This window comes from Penicillium longicatenatum (genome assembly GCF_028827895.1).
Source record: "Penicillium longicatenatum strain IBT 33135 chromosome Unknown contig_11_segment0_segment0, whole genome shotgun sequence".
Classification (NCBI taxonomy): domain Eukaryota; kingdom Fungi; phylum Ascomycota; class Eurotiomycetes; order Eurotiales; family Aspergillaceae; genus Penicillium; species Penicillium longicatenatum.
Window position 1 is genome coordinate 1,363,935 of NW_026643117.1, and position 17,492 is coordinate 1,381,426.

General features: G+C 50.6%; 5 protein-coding genes across 5 annotated transcripts; 4 read left to right on the top strand and 1 right to left on the bottom strand.

Moving 5' to 3' along the window:
- Nucleotides 1-54: 54 nt before the first annotated feature.
- N7484_000508 (putative C6 transcription factor (Leu3)) lies at nt 55-2,490 on the top strand (the record flags this gene model as incomplete). The annotated part of the gene is made up of 5 exons (XM_057110929.1): nt 55-240; nt 349-794; nt 847-1,284; nt 1,338-1,606; nt 1,655-2,490. 5 exons carry the CDS (start codon nt 55-57, stop codon nt 2,488-2,490), a joined length of 2,175 nt encoding a protein of 724 aa, XP_056978155.1.
- Nucleotides 2,491-3,221: 731 nt separating this feature from the next.
- On the top strand, nt 3,222-5,410 carry N7484_000509 (cytochrome P450; the record flags this gene model as incomplete). Its single annotated transcript, XM_057110930.1, has 8 exons — nt 3,222-3,359; nt 3,436-3,853; nt 3,910-4,087; nt 4,141-4,315; nt 4,385-4,727; nt 4,788-4,832; nt 4,904-5,096; nt 5,239-5,410. 8 exons carry the CDS (start codon nt 3,222-3,224, stop codon nt 5,408-5,410), a joined length of 1,662 nt encoding a protein of 553 aa, XP_056978156.1.
- A 195-nt stretch (nt 5,411-5,605) lies between these two features.
- N7484_000510 (uncharacterized protein) lies at nt 5,606-6,073 on the top strand (the record flags this gene model as incomplete). Its single annotated transcript, XM_057110931.1, has 1 exon — nt 5,606-6,073. The coding sequence occupies one exon, from the start codon at nt 5,606-5,608 to the stop codon at nt 6,071-6,073; it is 468 nt and encodes a 155-aa protein (XP_056978157.1).
- Nucleotides 6,074-6,369: 296 nt separating this feature from the next.
- N7484_000511 (uncharacterized protein) lies at nt 6,370-8,985 on the bottom strand (the record flags this gene model as incomplete). Its single annotated transcript, XM_057110932.1, has 1 exon — nt 6,370-8,985. The coding sequence occupies one exon, from the start codon at nt 8,983-8,985 to the stop codon at nt 6,370-6,372; it is 2,616 nt and encodes an 871-aa protein (XP_056978158.1).
- A 1,392-nt stretch (nt 8,986-10,377) lies between these two features.
- Nucleotides 10,378-12,536, top strand: N7484_000512 (serine/threonine-protein kinase; the record flags this gene model as incomplete). The annotated part of the gene is made up of 3 exons (XM_057110933.1): nt 10,378-10,803; nt 11,067-11,311; nt 11,366-12,536. 3 exons carry the CDS (start codon nt 10,378-10,380, stop codon nt 12,534-12,536), a joined length of 1,842 nt encoding a protein of 613 aa, XP_056978159.1.
- Nucleotides 12,537-17,492: the final 4,956 nt, after the last annotated feature.

Below are 17,492 nucleotides of genomic sequence, written 5' to 3' on the forward strand. Positions count from 1 at the left end.
GCTCTCGATTCAGGTGTGGGAGCTAATAATGCTCCAGCAGTCATAAGTCCCGTAATGGCGGGTGTCAACCATGCGCCGCTCTCTATGCCGGCCGATGGCATGCAGGGTCGCAAACGGAATGTCACCATTGCGGGAATGGACAGCTCCCCGGGGAGTATTGACGATGCGGAGGATAACGATCGAGATGATAAGAGGCGACAGCCAGTAAAGCGGGCTTGCAATGAATGTCGACAGCAGAAGGTAGGGGAGCATCTATTTGTTATAATGCGACAGTGACGGTGGCGATGCTCACTGCCGTGCAATAATTTTGGACGAACGCATTTTTGCTAACCGGTCATATTGTCATAGCTTCGATGCGATGTTAGCCAAGACCCTTGGAGCGATTGTTCTCGGTGCCGTCGATTGAAACTCGATTGCAAAATCGAATCCAGTTTCAAGCGTGTTGGGAAGCGCAGCCGCAATGCTGAGATGGAACGAGAGATCATCGAATTGAGGAAACAAATCGCCGGCGCTAATTCTGGCGCAGTCAGGCACCAGCAACAGCCTATTCAGGCGGGTCAGTTGACGCCGAAGCAGGAATCCAATCAGGTCAGCCCGGCCGGTGTCTACCAGACCCAGACTCCGTCAGCCATATCTACAGACCAATATATGGGCTCGCAGGAAGCGGTAGCATCGCTATTGGATCTTCGCTCCGGATACGATGGCTCCAACTATATGAGAAACGGAAACCAGCAGTTCAAACGGATCGAAGATGTCATGGTAGTCCCGGAGAAAGTGACAGAGCTCTTCAATCTGTAAGGCCCCCAACATCTCACGCTCGCTTCTTCATTCTTACAAATCGAATAGGTTCTTCACATACTACCATCCGTTCCTCCCATTTTTGGACCGGCAGCAGTCGCCCGATGAGTATTACAACAACTCGCCTTTGCTTTTTTGGACGATGATCAGCGTTGGTGCCAGGCGCTACCAGGGCGATTCGGGTCTGCTGAACTCTCTGTCGGGGCCAGTCACCCGGCTCGTGTGGAGTACTTTGGCGGATATACCGCAAAGTTACCATGTCGTCAAAGCGCTTTGCCTGCTCTGTTCATGGCCCTTTCCCACCAGTAGCACCTCGACCGACCCAACCTTCATGCTCTGCGGAATGATGGTTCAGGTGGCCATGCAACTTGGTCTTCATCGCCCATCCCATAGTCAGGATTTCAGTAAGTTCCGAGTGGAACTTATCGAAGAGGAATTGAAAGACAAAGTGCGAACTTGGGCCGTTTGCAACATTGTGGCACAACGGTATGTGGATTCCCTTCACATGTATAGGCTTCCTCTTTTCTAACTTTCTTTAGAGTTTCCACGGGTTATGGCCAGCCTCCTTCTACACTTTATGACTGGACATTGTCATCGAGCGACTCATTAGACCCAAACTTCAAGTTGTCTAGTGACATGAAGTCTCGATTGGAGATCGAGAAGTTCTGCGACAGGATCACTCGAGCTCTCTACACCAATCGACGAGACCCTGTCGGTTTGACAAGTGATCAAGAACGCAACACGATGCTTTCGTTTCTTTCGCGTGATTATGACGAGCTCGAGGAGCAGTTCAAACCACAGAACGATTGTAAGTCCGCAAAACCAGGCTTCTTTTTCATATCTAATAGTATTGCAGGCATTACGGATCTGTATCTCCGCGCTGCAAACCTCCATCTGCATTTGTCGGCTTTCTTTGATGACCCTTCTGCAAAGGACTACCGTGAACGACTGCTTTCCTTATACGTTGCTACAACTTCATTCCTCGAGGTCGCCATGAATCTCGAGACGGAAGTCGGCCCCGTCCTCTCATATACCCCTTACTACATCTACCAGATGATGGTTGCAGCAGGCTGTACCCTTCTTAAGATGAGCAAAAGTTTCTTCGCTGCTCACATTGACATGGAATATACCAAAACTCTGTTCAACCGCACTATCTGGGCCATTCGTGGCGTATCCGCTTCCAACAACGACCTCCCCGAACGTCTAGCAGAAGTGCTCGCACAGATGTGGCGTCTCGGAGCCCAACGCTCAGCAACAAGCAATTCCGATGTCGACGACTCTTTACGACTAAAAGTCCGCTGCCGCATGAGCATGTCTCTCCTCTTCGACTCAGTATGGCGCTGGCGAGAGGATGCCCGGACAAAAGGAAGAAACATTGAAGCCTACCTTAAGAACCCGACCAACCCGGACTCTGCGGCCGATTCATCAGCCGCTTCATCTGTGGGTCCTCCACGCACCTCATCATCTACGCCCGGTCTTGCCGGCGGGGACCCCAGTCTCGCCCCAGCGCCAATCCTCTCCCAAGCTGCTATCGGTGTCCAACCAAACAACGGCGTCGGAGGACTACCCAGCGGGTTTATGGAGCCCAACTACGAAGTCTTTGATCCTTTGAACTGGCTTCTTGACGGTCTCGTCGACCTCCCATATTCATATTCGACTATGGGAGGAATGGAAACGTCAGGCATTGCATAGAACCAATTTGCTTGCCCAAAATCTTTCTTTCTTCGGTTGCGGGCGTATGGGCTATTTGTACAATTATACCACACGGATCCGTTCGCTAATGATCCCTGGAGTTTTTCTTCCTGCCTATTCTTTGTTTTTTCTTTGTCTTTAGTCTGGCCTTTGGCCCTTATGAGTACCTGTACGACATTTACCCTAACTATGATGTGTGATGGAGCCGTGTGCAAATATATGAGCTTTTTTTCCGTTCGCTTCCTACTACTCGACTTGCTCGCCTGCATGAGCCACCGCTGATGCATCTCGCCTTCCTATAACGGAATGGATTAACAATCTGTAATAATAGATGCGCTCCACTCCACTAGTGCATTTATCCTGGTCCAATAATTCAAGGTACTTCACGCGCTGTAATCGTTCCACCTGCCACGGCTATACGGTAGATGATGTCAATTAATTGACCGCTAGGTGGGAAGCAGTAATAGTCATGTTCAGGCTAAAGGTGGAGCCCGGTATGCACATAACATCCCAGTCTCCAATGGTTATAAAAATTTCTCGTCACGGCTGCAATAGCCGTACCTTTTCTGTATATTGATCTCGCTCTAGCAGTTAAGTGTGTTCTTGCATCGAAACGGTAGTAGTATTTCCACGGCCGTGTCTTTATAAATCTGCTTCTACGTACCCAGATCGTCCCAAGTTACCTTTATCGTTGTCTCAAGTCATTCGTATTTCGTCTTTCTCGCGCATAGATGTTTCTCCAACAAGCTTATTGGCCCATTGGGCAGTTGGATCTCCGTCTCGCACTCATGTCATCCCTGATAGCATGTGCAGTCTTAACCCTGTTAACTGCCTTCGGACTGGTGATAACATCTCGCCGATGGGCAAACGTCAGTTGCATTTCTATTACTATTCATCCTCATTCATTCCAAAACTTCCTCTATCAGTCCCAACTAACCCATTCAGACGAACGTCCCCTTCATAACCGGAAGAAACCCCCTCTCGATCCTCTACCAGCAATACCGCTTCCTAGTCGATGGACCAGGTCTAATCAAAGAAGGCTACGCCCTCTATTCAGACAGTCTGTTTGAAATACCTCGCACGTTCCGGCCCGGCCAGGTAATCCTATGCAAGCCTGAATTAATTGAAGAATTGAAAAATGCCTGTCGGACTGTTACATCTCCAGAACCGTGGATCGACCAGTTACTGCAGATCTCGCATGTGATGCCTGGCTATTTTCCTAAGGGCGGGGGCTGGCCTGCTATTGCTAAGACTACGCCGGGGGTTATTCGGGGGACGGTATATAAACAGTTGGAGAGGTATATTCCTTCTATTAATGAGGCTGTTGTTGAGCAGGTAGGGAAGTTGGAGCTTGTGGGCGATGGTGAGTTTTCTCTTTTTCTTTCGTTATGGGAAGCATTGTTTCTTATGACCGTCTAGAATGTTCGGTTGGCTGCTTCGATTTTGCATACTCCGTCGTTGCCCGCAGTGGGAGTTTTGCGTTAGTTGGAGAGCGACTTGCCCGGAATGATGAATATCTGGAGGCTGTCAAGGAGCATATACTAGGCATGATTATGACCACTCGCGTGCAGTTTCTGGTTCCGGACTTTCTGAAGAGGTGAGATCGCAATGTTCAGGGTTCTAGTGCTGACGGCTGTTAATATCAAATAGATACATTGGTGGTTTCATTAGTCGACTTGCTACCATGTGCACAAAGTGGAATATGCATACCTCACGCAAGACCCTGCTCAAGCACTTCGATGCAAGGGCAGCCGAGTACAAGGTTGACATGTCTCGGAATTCGAGAAACGAGAAGCAGACCAAGAACGAGAGTTCAGAGAAGCCGGTACATCCTACCGCTTTCCAACACTTTATCTAGCAAATCAAGTCGCAGAACCCAGCTGACCGGTTCCAGGTCGAGATATTCCGCTGGCTATACGAAAGCTCAGTCCTCCGCCAACGATGGAGCTACTCAGAAGTAATTGGAGAAATGCTTCTCCTCCAATTCGCGTTCATCTATACAACAGCCTACGTACGTCCATCTAACGAACCATACCGTGCGCATATTGACAAGGTGTCTATCCAGGCTCTATACGGGGCCATAGCTGAACTTGCCCAGCGCCCAGAATACATCCCTGCATTACGAGAAGAAATCAAAGCCACAATCACAGAGGCAATCACAGTTGCGGCTTGTGATAGAATGGTTCTCTTAGATAGTTTCCTCAAAGAGTGCCAGCGTCTGCATCCCCCTGCAGCCGGTATGTTCATGTCACCACCCGTACCCACCAGGGCCAGCTAACAATGCGTTTATCCTGCAGTATCCGCTCACCGTGTTTGTGTTACAGCCGTTCCACTTTCCAATGGTAAGTGCTCCCATCCTAACCCAGCAAGGTTCGTATTTGCATGTGTAACGTCCTGACCACGGGCCCGGTAGGTATCGTGCTTAAACCCGGGACGCACGTTGGAGTCCCGAGCGGCTGGATCCAGCGTTCCAGTAAATCCTACACTGACCCGGAGGTATTTGATGGCTTTCGATTTGCTAAAGCTGCTGCGGCCGGTGCATCCGGTACCAAGCTTGTGGACTTGAGTCCTGGTTACCTTGTTTTTGGGATGGGGGTGCATGCTTGGTTAGTCTCTCCCTTCTTTTCTTGGGTGATGGCATGGTCTGCTTCTCATTTGGGCCATTCCGGTCTCTTGGGACCCTGAGCACGCGTTTTCCCTTGTCGTCTTTTAATTCCGACTGCATGTGTCGGCTGACTCTGCATTTAGTCCTGGTCGGTGGATGGCCAGTAGTCTGATGAAGTTGGCGCTCGCGCATTTGGTGTTGCATTTTGATATTCTTCCTGGGTTGACGCCGGGGCCTTTGACAGGGTCGTTGTCGTTTGAGGAGTTCTATGTTCCCAATTTTGGGCTGAAGGTGCGGTTGCGGCGGAGGGTTTGAGTGGCTTTTGAGATTGGAGAGGGGTTGCAGCTTAATATCAGCTATTCGGAATATAGGTTGTAGTCTGTTGCTATCACCCAATACAATATTTGGTAGTTAATCAAATCAAAGCCACTGGAGGTTAGAGTAGAGAGTGGGCCCGGGGATCAGGCCCGCCCGAACGTCATCTAATCTCCAACTTCACTCTGACAAAAGATGAGCAAAATGACATCGCGACCCCTCCTCATTCCACACAAACGCCCTCTCCTCTCCCCTAATCATAATAAAGCGAAAGAGAACACCAATCATGTTCAAAAAGTCCTCAATCCCAGTGCCGTCGCAGCAGAGATACGCATGAAGAAACCCACACCCTACGCGCATAGCGATGATGAGCCTACAGCACCAGAGCTCGAGGATAAACCGGATCCCTTCAAAGTCTCCTTCGCAATGCCTCCACAGCCCTTCCTCGACCCACCAACCTGGGAAGCGATGCTAAAACGAGCTAGAGAGGCTAAAAATACCTCAGGAAATGGAGATCTATCAAACGAGGCATCCGGACCATCTGAGACGGCGGATCAGCGCAGACAAAGACACGATAGGGAGGCGGAATACGGATCTATGGCTATTCGGGGACGGTCGAATATCAGTGGTAGAGGGAAGCGACCAAGGGGGAGGCAATATTGAAGTCGACTACATTATTTAATGGTCGTGATGAAAATGTATACCCAGAATCATACGAATTAAATGGAAGCTCAAGTAACACCAAATGTATTCAAACCAGCCTAAACATACGCAACGCAGAGAACTTATGGTACATCGAGGCCATAGGCGCATAAGTCATCGAGTCGTCATTGTCATAATATCATCATCTCATCAAAAATAAGCAGAAATCGTCAAAATCAATAAATCAAATCAAAACACGCCATGCTTAGTCGTAAATCGTTTTCTGGGCTGCAGTCATAAAAATCATGTGGCACTAATCAACGTGTAATGCCATGTGTCGCACTAGAAACCACATGGATAGGAGCGCCAATACTTTGTTTAAGATTCTCCCGTCTAGCTACCCGTTTCCTCTCATCACGTCGTTGGCGCATACGTCTAAGACGATTCCGGACGTTACGCAGGTTCATGGAGCGAAGGCGGATTCCCCATTTGGACAGAACGGTGTAGCGATTCTGGTATAAGGGTGTTCCGGTGCGGAACATACCCCTATCTACCAGGCTGGCGTTGCTGGCGTTGTACTGCGTAGCGGAAGGCATGCCGTTGAATAGGCGTCGCATTTCGGGACTGCGACGAGATAACGACGGTGGGCCTTCGATCACGATTCGGTACTGCGGGAGACCGAGGGAGTTGTTGACGAACGGGGTCTCTTCGGGGTTGTGGAGGTTACGTCCGATTGAGTTTCTTTTCTTTGGGGATCCGGATATGTCTTCCCAAAATGCACGTGGACGCCACATGGGGTGGAGACGGCTGTCCATTTCCAGTCCTGCTTTGCGGTTCTTTGCTGATTTGATGGACAGAGAGCGCACTAGCGTATTGAAGGAGTTGGAACGAGGCCGTGCTGTCCAAGGGCGACGAAGAGAGCCTTGCCGACCCATATCGCCAGAATCTACATTTCCCTCCGCTTGGGTAGGAATTGGAGGAAGAGGTTTAGAATGGGGAGCTTTGTAGATGGGAGGCTTGGGCGGTGGACGAGGGTTCTTCAATGGGGAATCCACGTTCACAGTCGGGTCAATGGGATTATCTGGAGTCTTGGGGTTGTCAATTTGCCGTCTGATCTCTTGGAATGCAGGGACAGCCTGGGATTCCAGCCCTGGTGGCAGTCGCTGGTCAACCAAAAGTAAGGATCGGTTATTGTGGGCAAAAAGGCTAACCGCAGTGGCCTCATGGATCTCCACAGGTCCTGGGGAGGAAGATGGAATTGACCACTGGGTGTATGGCAAGGACGGGGGACGCAGGGTTGACACGTCTTCCTCTTCAGCGCTCAGCAAGAACGTGGGTAATTTGGGAGTCTGCCTTTGACCCGAAGTCTGCCTTTGACCATTACCCTGACCATTAGGACCCAAGATGTTGTGACGGGGCGGTGAAACCGGCTGCTGATCTCGACGCTTTTGCATCTCCAAATCCATCGCCAAGGTGTGACTGCGCAAGCTTTCCGAGGTGAGGGATGTCGCGCGGGAATTGTTTCGACTCGTGGGTGCAGAAAGCGAGGAGCTGCGAGGCGGGATGATCGGCTGACCAAAGGGGCGACCCCTCGAGTCGAGATCGCGGGGCCGTGCAGAAGCTGAATCAGACATAGTTCGCTTTTTCTGACGAGCATTCACTGAGCCCGAGCCCTCTGATACCGGTGGACGTCGGTTAGACCGTTGAGAACCCTGCTTGGAAGAAACCTGACTATTGGGACCCGAGCGGAGTGACGATCGTCTCTCTGGTATCACGACTACTGGAATGATCTCGGCTGACGCACGGGGCGTGCTGGGAATCGTTTTGGTGGAGAAAGATACATCCGACGAGATGCTTCGACGATTCTCCTCCGAGATGCGAGCGGCTTTGTGGACCAGGCGACGCTGGGAGTCAGGATTTGATGCAGTCGAAGTATGCTCGGACCTCGTGATGGGAGAACTTATCGATCGGAGAGAGCTACGTTTTTCCGTGTGTCGCAACAATCGTTGGGCTCGCTTGGGAGAGTCGATAATCATCGCTTCCACGGTTGACGTGGAAGATACGGCTGATAGTCGATGAGACTCCGGGTCGCCTGCTTGCGAAGAGGCATCGTAAGATGGCCAGCCAATCTCTTCGCGAAATCGCTCCATCGAAGCAGTTGGGGTAACTTCGTGGGTTTCTTGGGTCTTGCGTACTCGATCACGTAGGTTCATTTCGCGCGTTAAAGAAGCATCCAGGTGGAGCACGTCCAGCGTGTCCTTATCGGAACCCGATGCACTGTTTCCTTGCCGAATCGAGGGTCGCTTTTCCTTCAGAGGTGTCGGCGATCCATTGGTCGCCCAGTCTCCATCAAATGATTCGAATCCTGTTTCATACTCTGTCTCACTGTGTGGCTGGGAGGTGGACGGGTGAGTGTCTTTGGTATAGGTGAGTCTCGCACGGACTGCATTCGGCGCATTCTGTCGCAACGAAGTAACTCGGCGACTCCTTTGCGACGCATTCCGGGATGCTTGAACGGGTGTTTCCATGTCGCCATCTGAAGAGATCTCCTCGCAAGCGGTTTGAAAGGACTCGGCCCGTGAGGAAGAGGAAGGATGGATAAATTGGCTGAGCGGCGGTCGCTTCAGCGAGATGGGTTGGGGAGGTGTAACATCAGGAGTCGGAGGTTTGGACGGCCGGCGAGGTGTCACCATTCCCGTCGAATTCTCGGGGCGCGAGTCGGGTTTTCGGGGTGTGTGTTCAACATCCATGGCATCGTGAATCGCACCGGGCGGAGTCAACGGAGGAGCCGGGGCGGCCACTGTGCCAGTTTGCTCCGGCGAGACCGGTTGGGTATCTGAAGGAAGGATGCCCCTCCGCGGGAGCGTTTTGTGGGACCTGAAAAGCGGATGATCTGGTGAATCCACCGACGGGCTCATCTCCAGGCCCGGCATGTCGCAAAGATCGACTCGACCCAACTCGACTTGAGAAGTGAAAAGTCCACAGTGCGATCACGATGATAAAAGGAGTGTTACCGGGATGAAACAGGGGCCATGGAAAAATAAATGTCCCGAGAGATAGATCAGATGAAAGGCGTCAGTCTAGGGATGGGTCGCATCGCGAGATGATCAACCTGTCAGGGAGTCGATCCAGTCCCACGATAAGGATGCAGGAGAAAGTGCCTGAGCACCGGTAAGGATGGAAGGGGGTTGGAACAAAGGAAGCGGAGTTTAATGAGGTACAGACCCCATTTAGTCTAGAATACCTCCTCCACTTCGAGGAACGAACAAAATAGGCAGGTCGGATGCGGGTCTGATTGGATACTTCCTACTGAGGATACGTGTATGCTGTACTCGAGTCTAGCACTACAGGTGATAGGCGGGCGGAGTACGGAGTTTCTGTCGACCTTGATTGCTACATGTAGGCGATGCGTGTCAGGACCTACATTAATCGATGCCGAATAGACTCGACGTGTTCCTGAATCAACTCTGCAGTTTCAGTCTCCTCCTTGCATGTTTGCTTAGCGAGCAGCCACATTCCACGTCTCAGATTAGACTAGGCCGTACGGATGAACGCCACCAATGATTCGAGCAGATGGGGCCGAACGCATTCGGGTATGTGGCGAAGATGACGATTCTCACAGCTCCACTGGGAACCTTGATTCACCCCGGTATAAACACACAAGAGCTGTACTGTGCGACCCCGGATTGAATCCCCAACCTTTAGGCTGGTTCCAGGACGGAAATGCGGTCATAGGAACAGGGATTTCGAGTGAGGCTGTGAACTGGTGAGTCGATAGTGACGTTAGTCATTCCCCAGGCACCCAGGTGTCCGCGGGGTAACGGATGATCACAAATCAACAGATAGAATCAACTGTTATAGGGCAAACTTATACGACAAACTTAAGTCATTAGTATAATCAATTTAGATTAACAGGGAATAGGCCCTCTCATATAACGGTGGATCAGTGGCGGGACATGACGTTAGATCCAAGCAGAAGGGAAGTTGGTTTGACTGTGTCGATGCTAAAGACGATGACATCGCTGGTAGATCCCAAGTCGTCATAGGCTTTTTTTCCAACTTTCCCCCTAAGTATCCTGCCCTCATATTCCATCTCCTCGTTTTCTCCCCATCCTTCACTTTTTTTCTTTCACGTCCCCTTTATATTTTGGTGTGCATAGTTGGGGCTTATTTGATCGACCCCTGCTTTCTTGAAAGAAAAAAAAACCTGCCCCAATTCCAATCTTAAACCCAACCCCTCCTACTTTCTTCGGGCGCACTCGGCCCCGACCCCCCCCCTACCTCTTGACTCTCACTCTTACCTACTCAGCCCCATTTTGCCTATCATGACCACCATTCAAAACATAAAGAACTTTATCCGTCACGGGAAACAAGCTCGTCTGGTGACCCATTCCGAGCCTACCACCGACGTGTCCACCGTTCACGCCGAACAACAACCCCATCAAGGCCAATTCTCCCCCGCACTCGATTCTTTAGATCCTGACCTGAGAGGAAATGGTCCTGCAGCTTCCCAGAAAAACTCAGAATCCCAAGTCCGTCGTGATCGCTCTGTGGAAATTGAACGCTTGGTTCAGGAGGAGAACGTAAGCCGATCAAAGATGCCAAAATACCCGGGCCTGGATCGTTGGATCCTGGTCGAGAAGATGGGAGATGGAGCCTTCAGCAATGTCTACCGAGCCAAGGATTCCACAACAGAATATGGAGAAGTAGCCATCAAGGTCGTGCGGAAATTCGAAATGAACAGCAATCAGGTAGGGTGACCGGGTGGTCTTGATTTCCTTCGTCTTTCCTGTTTTCGCCTCAGATCTTCATCTCGTCAGTGTCCCTTAGAGGAACATCACCAATATCTTCTGTAGTCAAATGTTCACCCAAGCGTCAAAAAGGTCCCAAGGGCTGCAGAGGTGCGCGGATCGTTTTCTCAAGATCATGATCACCATCTTCTTTATCTGTTCTATCGTCGCTTTTTTGCTTTCTTTTGTGGTTCACGTTCACTGACTATTTATCTGTCTCACAGCGCGCAAATATCCTCAAGGAGGTTCAGATTATGCGCAACCTCGACCACCCCAATATTGTCAAGTTGATCGATTTCTCTGAATCCCGACAATACTACTACATCATTCTGGAGCTCTGCCCCGGAGGCGAGCTCTTCCACCAGATCGTGCGATTGACCTACTTCAGCGAGGATCTGAGCAGACACGTCATTAAGCAAGTAGCCGAAGCCATTGAATACCTGCATGAGACATCTGGAGTTGTTCATCGGTTGGTCCATCCCCTACCCCACTTCTTTGGTCTAGCGCTAACGGTGATCTGCAGTGATATCAAACCGGAGAATTTACTCTTTTACCCGACACCATTCGTTCCCAGCAAGAGCCCGAAGCCTAAGCAGCCTGGTGATGAAGAAAAGGAAGATGAGGGAGAATTTATCCCCGGGACTGGCTCGGGCGGCATTGGCAAGATCAAGATCGCCGATTTTGGTCTATCCAAGGTGATCTGGGACAGTCAGACCATGACCCCCTGTGGAACAGTTGGTTACACCGCACCAGAAATTGTCAAGGATGAGCGGTACTCGAAGAGTGTGGACATGTGGGCGATGGGCTGCGTGCTCTATACTCTGCTGTGTGGTTTCCCTCCATTCTACGACGAGAGCATCCAGGTTCTCACGGAGAAGGTGGCAAGAGGCCAATACACCTTCCTATCGCCCTGGTGGGATGATATCTCCAAGTCCGCCCAGGATCTCATCTCGCACTTGTTGACCGTCGATCCCGAGAAACGTTATACGATTAAGGAGTTCCTTGCACACCCGTGGATCCGCCAGACAGACGAAGAAACCACCGCCGCCGCTGATGCTCCCCCTCTGGCAACACCTATGGGTCCGGTTCGCCAGAACGGCGATCCTCTCGACCCTGTCGGCGCCGACCAAGCCCCTTACCAGCCTGCCAGCTCCAGACTCATGGACATCCCCACCACCGCCTCAGAACGTCGCATGGATTTCCGTTCTCCCGGTGCCTTCAACCTGCGTGAGGTCTTCGATGTTGGATACGCCGTCCACCGACAGGAGGAGGAAGGCAAGCGCCGCCGGAATGTCGGTCAGGCTGCCCGAAACAACCCTGCCGCTGGATTCCAGTCTGCTCTCGGCTCTTTGAACGAAGGTTATGATGATGAAGTTGACTACCGCCAACAATCTGACGCTTCAGGCCAACCACCCGCTAAGATCTCCAAATCCACCGGAGGATCTGGTGATATGGCAGGCATGGAAGCCAAGCTCCGGTCCACGAACTTAGGTGCCCAGAGCAGTGCTGCTCAGGCCCGTCAAGCTCACCGTCAGCCTAGACAGCAGCCGCAACAAGGATACGGTCAACACGATGCAAAGGTCGCCGCGGCTGCCAAGTCTGCTATTGGCCGTAAACAGCAGCCTTTTGAGCTGAGCTTGAATGGTGCTACATTATTGGAGAAACGTGGCCGTCGCAATCAGCCAGTGGCCTAAGCATAAGAACAAGGAAAACGAAATGTTCTGGTGTTTTAGCGTCTGGTTAGCGGTTTTTCATGTTAACGAGCGATGCGCATGATCTACCGCATTTGCATTCTTTTCTCTTCTCTTCTCTTCTTTACATTTTTGTTGATTGCTATTTTTTCTTATTTCCACCTTTCACTTTCCACATTCCATTTCCACTTTTACCAATCTCTTCATCTCGCCCCTACTCATTCTTCTCTTTTCCACTATTACTTTTTATCTGATCTGTCTATGCGTTTTTATTCGATATCCTGGCGAAGAGCATACATACTTCATTGACTGGTTCTGGTTCTGGTATCTGGGAAAGGCAAGGGACAGGTTTCATCGGCGATTACTATTCTGTTCTCTGATTATTTCGCGGCTCGCGGAGCTTTTATCTGGCCTGGAGTTGGTGCTTTTTATTCTTCATTTTCACGTTAGAGCTGCTCGGATCTACAATGCCATAAGGCCAATGGCCAACATTGCTCACAAGATTATCGCCTACTATATACGCTAGATGATGCTTGAGCTGAGTGAATGCAAATTGCAAATTGAATATTAAACTGGCACAACCATAAGCATCCTGGTTATCACCACGGCTTCTGATTATCCTCAATCTCCATCCATGGACCTGACGTTGTAGCACGGCTCAGTCTATCCTGTATCCAATGTGTAAAACATGCCAGTGAGTAGAAATCTGTGAGGTACCCATAACCACAGTGTCAGCTTATAAACCCAAGACGCTAGACCAGATACAGTGACAGGGTTCTCCAGGAAGATCAAGATGAGTGAAAGACAAAATGTCGCACAAAAGTAGAGAGAGAAGGAGGTTCAAAGAAACCAAGGAGAGAGGCTCTCTTTAGGCCACCTCTGTGAATGTTGAATGGATCGTCAAAGTGTATAGTGATAGCCTACGGGATACTCAAGAGACTGAGGCCAGTGATGTCGCGAGTGCAGAAGCATAATAGAGTGTTGACAGTGTGACATAGCCAATCTGATTGTGTCCATCCGCGGACGCGGGTCGAGCAAATAAAAAAACAACTCGCTGTAGATAGGAGGAGAGGACTACAAGGCTTTGCGACATAGTCTGATCTTACCAAATAATTCCAACAGTATAGATCGCTTACCTCTCTGGCAGGCGAAGCTCCTTTTACTGCACTTTGATGGTGCATGATGCTCTTTTGATAGTGCGAAGAGATTGAAGGTGGAAGACAACAGCAGGAGGTCGAAAAGAGACCGACAGTCGATTTGTACCCTGGCTGAGGCTCCATAGGCATAAAATGAGCCACATGGATGCAAAAACTGCTCAGATGGCAGAGAGGAGTAGGAGTAACAGCAGAAGCAACATTCATCGCATGGAGGAGGGCAGAGGAGGAAGGTTTAGGGTTTTGGAAGGCCACGAGGCTCAAACGGTTGAAACTATGATGATGAATATGGAAGGTGGGTTCACCATGGAGCCGAGGAAATTTTTTTGAATGGAGGAAAATCGTAGACTCGAAGTTCTTCTATGCCCGGCATACAGCAATATTCGAAACTGGCTTCCATGTTTTACACAGAACTATCTCACACCCCACTGCCACTGCCAGGACTATGGTGGAACAGCCTAGGCTGGACTAGGCTAGGCCACGGATCACCCTGTTCGTCAGAATGAAATCTAAATTACCAGACAAGACAGATAGGTCAAGGTCGTTGGATCATGCGTCGCCTCGCTAAAAGCTTATTGTCTCTAATCTCCCAACCGCGCTCATGTAATTGCAGCCCATCCCATCACTTTCAATACCACTACGGAACAACCACGCACAGAATGGCTCTGGAACGACCTTTCTGAGGCTGGAATGCTATTTTTCGGCCCTAGTCACAGGCAAGTCGGTCGCATAACAGACGGAGCGAGGCTACTAGCTGCCGATTGATTGAATGCTTACATGACACGTGCCAAATACGTGCACGCTTAGCGCCCAGGATCACCTGATAATGAGGCTGAGGATGGGACCCCTCGATGAGAGGTCGTCCTCTCTTTCGTCCAAAACACGATCAATCGTGTATATGTTGAATATGGAAAATATTGAATCTATGAAATTTGGCAATCAGAACTCAGGTACCCAGGTGGGGGTCAACAAGGGGGTGATGAACATCACATCTAGTCAGTCCCTGATAGCGAGAACAGGACCACATTGGATCGACTAACGACATGCTTTCCTAGAACAACTAGAGCCCCGCCCAGAGCCACTGTCGACTGTGCCGTTCCCGCAAGACCCAGACTTTGTCAGCCGCGATGGAATTCTCAATGAAATCCTTGAGAAATCATCAGTCCCAGGGTCTCGGATAGTTCTCGTGGGTCTCGGCGGTGTGGGGTAAGGGATCAAGTACAACCGGTCCGTTAAAAGCTAACTTTATAACAGAAAAACTCGGCTTGTTATCGAATACTGCCACAGAGTCCGACAGCAATCACCCAACACCTGGATTTTTTGGGTTCATGCGAGCACTGCGGCGCGCTGCGAGGAAAGCCTCCGAAACCTGGCTGACCGCGCCAAAATCCCCGGGCGCGAGGACAACAACGTCAATGTATTCCAACTCTTCGGGAACTGGTTGCAAGATGGAAATCTCGGACAATGGATCCTTGTCCTGGATAATGTGGATGATGACGAGCTCCTTCGCAAACCCTTGGGAGCTCGTACGGACAACCAAGCGAACACCCAAGCGAACGCCCAGAACCGCACCTCGATGCAGCCACCGCTAAAGTACCTCCTCAGCGTCTCGAATGGCTTTGTTATTATCACGAGCCGAAATAAAGCAGTAGCATCGGACATCGCTAGCCATAAGCAATTAATCGAAGTACAGCCAATGAATCAGGCCGAGGCGTTAGATCTAATGCAGCATAAGCTAGACTCATATGCAGAGAGAAGAGCGGACTTGGTTCCGCTTGTGGAGGAACTTGAGTTCATGCCACTAGCCATTGTGCAAGCGGCTAGCTATATTGCGCACCGTTCACCTCGTTGCTCGCCATCCCAATACCTCGAAAAGCTTCGGCAGAGTGATCGTCAAGCCATAAAGCTTCTAAATCACGAGGGACTTCACACGGACCGAGACTGGGAGGCGAAAAACTCCATTCTTTTAACATGGCAAATATCGTTCGACCATATCCGGCAGATAAGGCAATCTGCCGCTGACTTACTGTCTCTTATGAGCTTTTTCGACTGGCAGGGGATTCCTGAGGATCTTCTACGCGTTAAAGACACGGCAAAATATCATGAAGCTTCAGGTTCCTCAGGGGAATTTACGAATAGCTCTCGTGAAGTAGACACGGAAACTTCGTCTGAATGTGACCTGGATGAAAAATTCGAGAGTGATATAATGACTCTAAGAGACTATTCCTTCGTTGCTACGAGTGAACATAGTATGGTGTTCACAATGCATCGGCTAGTGCAGCTCACAGTACGCACGTGGTTAGAAACATACGGCCAGGCTGAAGAGTGGAAGGAAAAATCCATTAATCATCTTAATGCCGAATTTCCGACCGGTGAATATGAAAACTGGGAAAGATGCCGTACACTCTTTCCACATGTTAAGTCGGCTATGTCACATCGACCGAAATCGCAAGACTCTCTCCAAATATGGGCTGGATTACTTCATAAGGGGGCGGGGTATGCGCAAGAATGTGGCAATATTTCTGATTTCTACGAAATGGCATCTATATCGAGAGAGTAGATAATAAAGATGCTAGGGCCAGAAGATAAAAACACACTCGATAGCACTACAATGCTAGCAATGGCCTATCAACTTAAAGGGGGCTGGAGAGAGGCGGAGCAGCTCGAGGTGCAGGTCATGGAGACTTGCATGACGAAGCTTGGCGCTGACCACCTAGACACGCTAAGGAGTATGGACAGGCTAGCGTCGACGTATAGGGACCAGGGCCGCTGGAAAGAAGCGGAGCAGCTCGATGTACAGGTCATGGAGACTCGCAAGACGAAGCTCGGCGCCGACCATCCAGACACACTAACGAGTATAAACAATCTGGCGCTCACGTATAGCCATCAGGGCCGGTGGGAAGAAGCGGAGCAGCTCGAGGTGCAGGTCATGGAGACCCGCAAGACGAAGTTCGACGCCGACCATCCAGACACACTAACAAGTATGGGCAATCTGGCGCTCACGTATAGCCATCAGGGCCGGTGGGAAGAAGCGGAGCAGCTTGAGGTGCAGGTCATGGAGACCCGCAAGACGAAGTTCGGCGCCGACCATCCAGACACACTAACGAGTATGAACAATCTGGCGCTCACGTATAGCCATCAGGGCCGGTGGGAAGAAGCGGAGCAGCTTGAGGTGCAGGTCATGGAGACTCGCAAGACGAATTTCGGCGCTGACCATCCATACACACTATTGAGTATGGGCAATCTGGCGTTCACGTATAGCCATCAGGGCCGGTGGGAAGAAGCGGAGCAGCTTGAGGTGCAGGTCATGGAGACCCGCAAGACGAAGTTCGGCGCCGACCATCCAGACACGTTGACGAGTATGGCCAATCTGGCGTCGACGTATAAGTACCAGGGCCGATGGAAAGAAGCGGAGCAGGTCGATGTACAGGTCATGGAGACTCGCAAGACGAAGCTCGGCGCCGACCATCCAGACACACTAACAAGTATGGGCAATCTGGCGCTCACGTATAGCCATCAGGGCCGGTGGGGAGAAGCGGAGCAGCTTGAGGTGCAGGTCATGGAGACTCGCAAGACGAAGTTCGGCGCCGACCATCCAGACACGTTGACGAGTATGGCCAATCTGGCGTCGACGTATAAGTACCAGGGCCGATGGAAAGAAGCGGAGCAGCTCGAGGTGCAGGTCATGGAGACTCGCAAGACGAAGCTCGGCGCCGACCATCCAAACACGCTAGATAGTATGAACAACCTAGCTTATACCCTTTGGTCAACACATCAAGAAAAGGCCGCTCTCTTACTGATGGCC